The 10,045-nt window shown below is 35.3% G+C and overlaps 1 protein-coding gene across 1 annotated transcript in view; it reads left to right on the top strand.

The window, feature by feature from the left end:
* The window catches only part of METTL4 (methyltransferase like 4), a 38,024-nt gene extending 35,567 nt beyond the window's left edge, over positions 1–2,457 (top strand). The window contains exon 10 of the mRNA XM_008569161.1: positions 819–2,457. Within this exon, the coding sequence (XP_008567383.1) occupies positions 819–964 (146 nt within the window). The 3' untranslated portion in view covers positions 965–2,457. The remainder of the gene's footprint in view (positions 1–818) is intronic.
* The last annotated feature ends 7,588 nt before the right edge of the window (positions 2,458–10,045 follow it).

The following is a 10,045-nucleotide window of genomic DNA, read 5'->3' as shown; positions in this document are numbered from 1 at the left end:
CAACACTGAGGGTTGCGATCCGTTGCCGGACACGAAAAAAGACAAAAAGGAAAAAAAAAATGCTTCTGTGGTATTTTTTTCTGTCTCTCAGTGTAGATCATAGCTGTTTGGCCGACCATATGTATGAGGTACCTTTCCCCAACAAAAAATAATTTTTAATAGTTATTAATATATTGAGTAAGGAGTACTTAACTGTGATAATAATATGGTGAAATTTAGGGTAAAGAAGGATTTATAACTTCAACATAAAAGAATGTTCTTAGTTATACCAAGTTACTGTTATAGTTATTTGTAAGTTATTTGTTGTGAATATTTCTGTCTTTATACAATTCTTCATTTAATATTCTTACTAAAGTATATGTTGTGAAGAGACATATTTTATCTTAGTTTTTTAAGTGTGTTTTCTTTGTATTGCTCCTATAGAGTTTTTTCATGCATGGATTATATTTATTAAAAAATAAATTAAGTTTATTTTTAAAATCTCAAGAGATATGTCAGCAGTATTGGAAAACTGAAAAGTCATCTATGTGGGTGTTAATATCCTCATTTCTCATCTGCAAATAAAAACTAATAAATTAGGACTACTGAAAGTTCTGATGGTATTGTTCCCAATCTCAAGAGCACTTATTTCAAATGGCTTACTAACTATAAATAGTAAAAAGCCTGTGATAAAATTCTTGAGATTAATTTGCTGTCTTTTTTTAGAAAATGAAATATCCTTTCTTTTCTACTCTTCTAAAAGGAAATCAATTCCTTTCTTAATAATAATTTTTGTGTTTTTTTTCTTTTTTTTTTTTGTTTTTTTTTGTTTTGGACAGAGGTTCTAAAAGACTACATCAAGCCAGATGGGGAATGTTTGGAATTGTTTGCTCGAAATTTACAGCCAGGTTGGACTAGTTGGGGCAATGAAGTCCTCAAATTTCAGCACGTGGATTATTTTCTTGCTCTGGAGTCTGGAAGCTGACTATGGTCTTAATTAAAGCAGTGGTTTCTTCAGTGTTTCTCACCCCTTCTTTCTTCATTCTAACTCATTTTTCCTTTTATTATCAGCCAGTATGCTTAGAAATGTAAATAGGAGTTGGTTTTTCACTAAAGTGACCAGAGTGATTAGCCTTCATGTAATTTTGAGATGAACTTTACTTTGTACTAATATTCCATGTTATTCTAGACTCTCTACGAATAAAAAGGTAAGCAGTTAGAAAGATGGCAAGACTATGCTATTGAAACAGTTCAGGAAGCATACATGCACTGCGGACCAGAGATCATAATCCTGCCTATGGATGTGATTTGTTTGGCCCAGATGGTGATGTAAAAAAAATTTTGAACCATTATTCTAAAACCTCTGGAAATTTCACATAAAAATCCAGATTTCTGCTTCTCTTTAAACATCAGAAGCTCTGGCTACACTGAACCCTGTGTTCTTTCCTGACATCAGTCTGCAGGACCTAAGTGGTAGTAGCTCGCTTGGGCAGGTCCATGCTCATTCCAGTTTACTGCAATGCCACTTCCTCTGTGGTTCCTCTGTGGGCTCACTTATACTTGTGTTACCTACTTGGCTCCTGTATGACCTGAATTTGCAACCTCTGGTATACTGTTATGTTCTAGAAAAAGTATCCAGAAGACCTGCTAAGTACTGCATTAGTATATTGAGTTTATGCAACATTTTTGGAGGGTTTTAAATTGCATTCAGTGTCACTTTTCAAGCATTTCTTAATTTTGCTTATGTTTCTATAAGAAAATTAAAAGATATTTGTTATAAAAAATGTCAGAAAGTAAACAATACTTGTGATTGTGAAATAAGTATTTTATATTTACAGATTTTCTACAAGTAAATATTTGTCTACTAAGTAAAATATTTTGATCTAAATAATTCTTTGAATAGCATGCTGATGTGTTATATATTCCTTTCTTTTAAATTGAGGAATTTTCAGGTAATAAAATTCTCCGATTTTCATTGTAAAGTGAGATTTGAAAACATATACAGTTGTCTGTCTACCACTATAATCTGATATAGAACATTTTCTTCACCCCTCAAACTTCTCATGTGTCCCTTTGCAGTCAGTCCCTTCCTCCCATCCTTGGCCCCTGGCAGACAATGATTTGCTTTCTGTCATTAGTTTTGCTTTTTTAGAATTTCATATAAGTAAAAATCATACAATGTGTAATCTATTGTATCTGACTTCTTTCACTTGGCGTTTTGAGAAAAGCATTTATACTATTTATTGATTATCTACAAATATTTATCTACTAGGTAAAATGTTAGACTGAAATGATTCTTTGACAAGCTTGCCAACTTGTTTACTGATTTTGTCAAAGAAAAATATGTTACTTTTGATGTTTGTTCATCCTTTGAGTGTGTGAGTATAGTATCAGCAACTTAATTTTGTGTTTATGGAGGTATTCTAACTTGTTATTTAAAAAGAAAAAGGTATTAAACTTGAAACAAACTTCTCACAATCCCATTTGAAATTCTTTTCAGCTTCCTGCAGTAGTTACAGATTTTTTTTTTCTTTTCTTTTCTGTTTTTTCTTTTTTTTTCCTGGTGGGCAGAGTATAGGAAGCTTTATTCATTGCTACCCAATTTAAGTTCATCATCTATTTGTTGCTGAAACCTTCCTCAAAGTTGGTATGATCAGACTTTTGGGGGTCAATCTAGTAAAGTGGATTCCACAGGTCATCATTTGCATCTCTTGGGCTACTAATAAAGTTGAATTTCTTTTCAACTATATATTCTCTATTTGCATTTCCTCACCTGGGAAATGTGTGCTTATTCTTTATTTTTTAATTTTAAATTTATTTTAATTGACACATTGTAATTCTCCATAATTATGGGGTATAATTTGATGGCTTGATACATATATATGTTGTATAATATTCAGGTCAGGATAGTTAGTATATTCATCACCTCATGCATTTATAATTTCTTTGTGGAGAGAACATTCAAAAACCTCTCTTGTAGCTAATATGTAATACATAACAAATACATAACTGTTAACCATCATCACTCTACTGTGAATAGAACATCAGAAGTTATTTCTCCTTATCTAATTGAGACTTTGCACCTGTTGTCCAACCTCTCCCTGTTTTTCCTTCCCCTCTCCCCTCCTAGTCTCTGGTAACCACTTTCTACTCTTTGACTCTATAATATCAATCATTTTTTTTTTTTTTAAATTCACGTATAATTGAGATCATGTAGTAATATAACTGAGATCACGTAGTGTTTGTCTTTGTGTGTCTGGCTCACTTCACTTAACATAATGTCTGCAGGTCCATCCATGTTGCCACAAATGACAGGACTGGATTTTTGTTTTATGCCTGAGCAGTATTTTATTGTGTATATACCACGTTAAAAAATTTTTTTTATTAGCATTCATTACTACGAATTGTAATCATTCTTTATACCCCTTAGCCGACCAATCCCTCCCCAACCCCCCTCTCTCCCCCCTCTTCCCTCTCTAGTATCCTTAGGTTTGTTCTCTCCTTATGAGAGTTCAATGTATTATTATGGTCTTTTTTTTCTTTCTTTCCTTCTTTCTTGGAACCCAGTTGAGTGAGGATATGCGTACCTCACTTTTTAAAAAGCCATTAGTTCGTTGTTGGACACTTAGGTTGATTCCATATATTGGTTGCTTCCACAGTGTAAATAGTGCTGCGATAAACGTGGTAGTGCGGATATATCTTCCACGTACTGATTTCTTTTCTTTTGGTAATTAATCCAGTAGTGGGATTGCCAGAATATGTGGTAGTTCAGTTTTTAATATTCTGATGAACCTCCATACTGTTTTCTGTAATGGCTGTACTAACTTACACTCCCACCAATAGTGTGCAAGTGTTCCCTTTTCTCCAGCACTTGTTTTCTTTTGTTTTTATAGATTTTATATAGCTTGTGGAAATATTTTATTCTCACCAAATTTGGGGGCTTTTATTTTTGCATCATAAATACTAGTACTGAAAGAGAAAAAGAGAACTGAGTCTGGTACTCAAGTGGCAGAAGTTCTTAGCTCTGCTCCCAAGTTGTACAACCTCTGGGCCTTGTTTGTAACACTAGTTTAATTAGTGGGCTCCTTTTTGAACAATGGATGATTCTGCAAAATATAATAACACATCTTGTGAGAACAAAAATGAAGGAGTATGAATACTGAATTTTGACTTTATTACTCCTGGTCTAGCCACCTGACCTGATGAGCTTAAATATTATAAGGTGCTTTCATTCAGAGATTTATATATTACCTTTATAACTTGTAAGAATATTGTGGATTTTTTCTGTCGTATTCTTTTTACAGGTTTAAGGTCTTGTAGAGCACTTGATAGTAATATTGGGGCAAAGGGATGGAGCTAACATTTGTCGAATAGTATGTGTTACTCTGTGCTATGCTTTTTACATACTTTATTGCATTTAATCCTTCCACAGCCCTGAGAGATAGATGCTATCTTTATTTAATAGTTGAGAAAACTGAAGCCAAGGAGACCATTTTGTCTGTAACACATAGAAAGTATTTAAAGTAGGATTAGCATGCATAGTTCTCTGACTCTAAATCCCATGTTGTGTTCTGTATAAGAACATGGAGAACTGGGCAAATGACTTACGGATTTCTAAAGGGACATCCATTATACTTTAGCTTTCCCCTTCTAGCTCTCAAGTTGTTATGAGGATTAAATGAGTTAATTCATATAAGGCACTTAGAACAGTGCTTGGAATATTTTAAACACTCAATAAATATGAGGACCCCTCACATAATTTTCAATTTCAGATCAAAAAGGTTCTTTATCATATCTGGACTCTAATTCAGGGAATTCACTGGAAGTTAAATGTTGGCTTCATCCCTGTGCCCCAGCATTACTAAGCTGTCCATGGAGTTTTTCTTTCTAAACATCTTTTTTCTTAATCTGTTTTTGGGATCACATTTCCTAACTTGCACCTGATTTCATACATGAGAAAGCTATTAAATCTTTCTTTTTTCCCATTGTGGTTCTGCCTAAAAATAAATCAAAACAAAGGCCAGGTGCGGCTCTGGACTTCAGATCTTGATTGCCTACTGTCTAGTGACTCTGAGCTGTATAGCTACTCTACATTACCTTTTGTTGACTTCATTGCTGGTTAATTGGTGGCCTTTCTGATGTTTCTTCTATATTCAGAGACTTCAGGCCCATGCCACATTAATTTTGGTTCAAAATAAATATGTTGCACTTTGCTGCAGGTGTTAGGAACTTGATCTATATGTGCCTCCCAAGGGATTTTCCAGTTGATAAGGCACAGACCAAGTGAATAAGGCCTGTTTCTTCAGATGGTCTGAAAGGCACCAGTGGGAATAAGTTTCTCCTCCTGGATGCTAATATTTGAGGGAGGTCAGCATCACCATGGGCCAGTGGTCTTGGAGGAGGACATAATATAGAGAGGCTAGTCCATGACCCTAGGGAGATAAGTCTGTGTTTAGGTCTGCGTCTGGCTTTAGTTATTGCCTTTGCTCTGTCCTTGCTGTAGGCTCTACCTACCTTGTCCTGTTCTAGTCCTCCAAATACTGTGACTCAATCTCATTATAAGAACATCGTAGGCCTCCAAATGTTACCTTTTCAGGCTTACTACCCTAGAGACACATATCCTTAGGGAAGAGGCTAGTCCATGACCCTAGGGAGATAAGTCTGTGTTTAGGTCTGCGTCTGGCTTTAGTTACTGCCTTTGCTCTGTCCTTGCTGTAGGCTCTACCTACCTTGTCCTGTTCTAGTCCTCCAAATACTGTGACTCAGTCTCATTATAAGAACATCGTAGGCCTCCAAATGTTACCTTTTCAGGCTTACTACCCTAGAGACACATATCCTTAGGGAATTTTTATGTATCCAGCTTCAGGCAGATATTGGGTTTTCCACTGATGTGATTCAGGGGAGGATTGTAATTGCTTCCAGGGACCTTCCCTTCTCTGAAGATGCTGCCTGATTCACCTCATTTGACTCACGTCATGCGCCACTGGCCTCCTGCACCCTGGAACACACCACAGCACTGTTGGCACAGTTCTCTGGTTACGGAGTTCTTTTACTTCAATTATCTTACTTTATTCTTAAAGCAATCTTACGAAATTGTGGATATAATGAGGGAATAGGTTCATAGAAGCTGGCTGATAGGGCTAATAACTAAGACTTGGACTCTATTCTAGTCCCTAAATTAAGGCACTTTATGTTGTACCATGTTTACTAATGAACCTGAGATCTTAAATAGTAGACCCATCAGATTCTAATGATAATGAGGGATCATTGTGTGGCCTGGAACAAATTTAGAATGGTTTATATAAAATCACTCAAACATACCTCTCTCAATATACCATATCATCAATATTGGGTTATTAACACAGTACTTTTTGTTAGAGATTTTAATGACGTTAGTTCAACTGATAGGCCGAGTGCAACTCAGGATCACTCAGAATCTGATGGGTTATTAAACCCTTTGACATAAGCCATTAACACCTTTACCATGCAGTGGTACTTGTTCACATTTTAAGGAAGCTCTTCTGCAAAATATTCACCTGGACTTGGGGCTGGCTATTCAGGTGGTTAGAAAGAGGAGGTTAAGTAAGGTAAGTAAGGATAGGCACAAATGATTTATGGTGATCTGTTATCAGTGTTTAGATGTATGAACCAACCAGAACTCCATAGAGGATCTTAATTAAATTCATGGCCTTATTGACCAGTCTGCTCCATCTTGAAAGTAAGTCAAAGCTACCATAATAACTCCACAACCAGCCTTTTCCCCTTAAATATTCTTAGACCTCCTGGGGCTTCTGTGAACTTGAATAAAACCTCTTGGACTTTTCCAATATCAATCCAAATCCCTTGAACCATATAAAAACAAATTAACTTCTAGGAGTGGAGAGCATAAGGAAATCCATTAATTCATCCACCTTTTTAGAGTAGACATTGGCCTAATTATCAGATAACTGTGACAGTGGGGTAACTTTGGATGACAGATAGGGCAAGTGAATGGTCATTTGCAGTATTAAAATTGTTTTTAGTCAGTATCATTAAGGAGATAATATGGTGCCCAGCCTGCTTTTTAACTGCTCCCAACACTGTCCACATACATGTTGAATGTTAATCAAGCTGAGCTATTTGCTGTTACACGATTAAGGCCTCTCTGCTTTTGCTCATGGTACTTCCTCTGCCAGGAAAAAACTAGCTAGACTTTGGGATCAGCTGGGTCTACATAGTGAGTCTGGGCATTTAGCTTCTGAATCATTTTGAGCAATTACTTAAACTGCATTATCTTGAGTTTCCTTTTCTGAGGAATAAGAAGGTTAATCTTAGGACCTTGTAAAATTTTTAAGAGAATAAAGTGAATGAAGGTGCCTAGCAAAGGGCCTGCTACCCAGAAGGTATTCAATATATGCTCATTTCTTTTTATTTACAGTCTTCCTGGCAACACCTCTTATGATTTATTAAAAACATTTTTTTTTGTTTTTAGCTAATTTTGGACTTACAGAAAAGTTGCAAAAATAGTATAGTTTCCAGATATCTCTCATCTTTGTAACCTCTGTGATAGCTTTTACCACTTTATAGTCAGAGGTAATCATTCTCAGATTGAGCATTTTGCATGCTTGTAGAACACTTATCAAGTTATGTTTCTCATACCATTGAAGAGTAGCAGAATATGACACCCCAAAATATGCCACATTGGCGTGAGGATTATTTTGAGCTGAAGGCAGTTGAAAAGAAGCAGATATAAGAAAAACTCTCTGCTATCTCCCCCCATTTGCCTATAAGCAGGATGTAAGTTTACAAAGGTGCCCCCTCCTCTCCACTCTACCAGGAAGGACAAAAGCTAATCAGCAGACTGAGAAGACTCTAGACCCTTAGCTTGGAGATGGCACCAGAGGAATCTACATATAAACTTCGGTAACTAGTCTTTCTCTACCATTAGTTTCCATTTATTTGCCTTCCTACAATTTGCTGCTCTGTGAGACCTAAGTTCCTTTTCCTTTGTCTTTTACTTCTCTAAAAATATATTCTTTGTTGAAGATGCTATGTATGCCAGAGTTCTAAACAATTTCTTTGAGAATTACTCATTCCCTGGGTATCTCCCATGTATACAAGTGTACTTCAAAATGTTCATGGAAAGGTTTGTATTATCTTTTAATTCTATTTTTCCATGAACTTTTGGAAGTACTCTCATATGTGAGATATACATGTTAATAAACTTCTGTTGGTTTTTCTCTTGTTAATTTATCTTTTGTTACAGGGTCACCAGCCAAGAACTTAGGAAGGTAGAGAGAAAATTATTTTTTCCTCCCCTACATCAACCTACCTGGAACTGCTAAAATTTAATGAGTGAATGAACTGACTCTTTGGCCTGCAAGTATCTTTGAATTTTATTGAATAGACAAGATTTCTGCAAGAAACTAGTCAAGCATAACAAATCAAAGTACACAGTCGAACAATAAGAGCCGTGAAACAGATGGAAAGTTACTTGGAAGCTTAGAGAAGCAGATTACTTAGAGATCACTAAGCAATATGAAAAACAGAGAGCAGGAACTGTGTCCTGATTAAATTTTGGTTTATTTCCTAACTCTAGGAGTGGTCATATATAGTTACTAGAGAGCAGGCAGTGAAAATGTTATGTTTCAGAAGAGTTACAAAGGAAAGATTTTGTTTTCTAGACTGTAAACTTTAAAAAGTTCTTTTCCTGGAAATTTAGATGTTAATTTTGTCAATTATTATTTTAGAAGATACTAAATTTTGTCACTTTGATACAATTTGTTTTGCTATATATAGCAACATAATCACTGGAGTGATATCACCTCATGTTTGCAGACTCTCCCCACAATCAAAAGGGAGGGAATTATAACAGGATGTGAGTCAGTCTTAGAATTTTCCTGTCATAATTCTCCTGTTGATAGACATTTGAATTGTTTCTAATATGGGGCTATTATAAATAAAGTATCTATGAACATTCACGTGTGAGTTTTCATGTGGCTCTATGCATTCATTTCTGTTGTATACATGCCTTGGAGTGCGATGTCTAGGTCACCTGGTAGGTGTAAGTTGAAATTGTTTAAGAAATGGCCAAACAGTATTCCAAAATGGCTGTACTATTTTATATTCCCTGCAAGAAGTGAATAAGAACTCCAATTCCTTTACGTTCTTGCCAACACTTAGTATGGTCAGTCTTTTAAATTTTAGCTGTTATAGGGAGTAATATCTCATTGTGGCTTTCATTTGCATTTCCCCAGTGACAAATGATTTTGAGCATTTTTTTTCATGTACTTATTTTTCATCCATACATTTTTGGTAAAGAAGCTGTTCAAATCTTGGCCTGTGTTTATTTTTACTTTTTGATTTATATTTTTGGGTTGTAAGTGCTCTCTTCATGAGGGTACTTTAAAAAGTTCATGGAAAGATTTGTATTATCTTTTAACTTTATTTTTCCATGAACTTTTTGAAGTACAATTGTATATACTTGGTACAAGTTCCCTATTTAATAGATTTTGCAAATATTTTTTTCCTGATCTACAAATGGTTTTTAATTTTTACAATATCTCTTTGTTTGTTTGGACATAATTATAGATTTATAGGAAGTTGCCAAAATATATACAGGGAGTACCATGTACTCTTAGTTTTTCTTATGGTAGCATCTTGTGCAAATATTGTACAATATCAAAACCAGGCAATCCACATTGGCATCATCTACAGAGCTTATTCAGATTTCACCAGATTCCATCCTCTTCACAGGGTCTTTCACAGAGCAAAGTTTTTTAATTTTGATAAAGTCTAGTTTATAATTTTTTATTTTTATTTTTTTTTAACTTTTTATTTTGTCAATATACAATGTAGTTGATTATTATGGCCCATCACCGAAACCTCCCTCCCTCCTCCCTCTCCCCCCTCCCACCCAAGAATGTCCTTTCCGTTTCCTTGTTGTAACAACTTCAAAAAATTGTAGTTGTTATGTCTTCTCCCCCTCCTCCCCGGTTTTTTTTTGTGTGTGTGTATGTGAGTGAATTAATTTATTTCTTTTTAGCTCCCACCAATAAGTGAGAACATGTGGTATTTCTTTTTCTCT

This window comes from Galeopterus variegatus, unplaced genomic scaffold (genome assembly GCF_000696425.1).
Source record: "Galeopterus variegatus unplaced genomic scaffold, G_variegatus-3.0.2 Scaffold471, whole genome shotgun sequence".
NCBI lineage: Eukaryota > Metazoa > Chordata > Mammalia > Dermoptera > Cynocephalidae > Galeopterus > Galeopterus variegatus.
The sequence above is the reverse complement of the archived record's forward strand: the minus strand, read 5'-3'. Positions and strand labels throughout refer to the sequence as shown.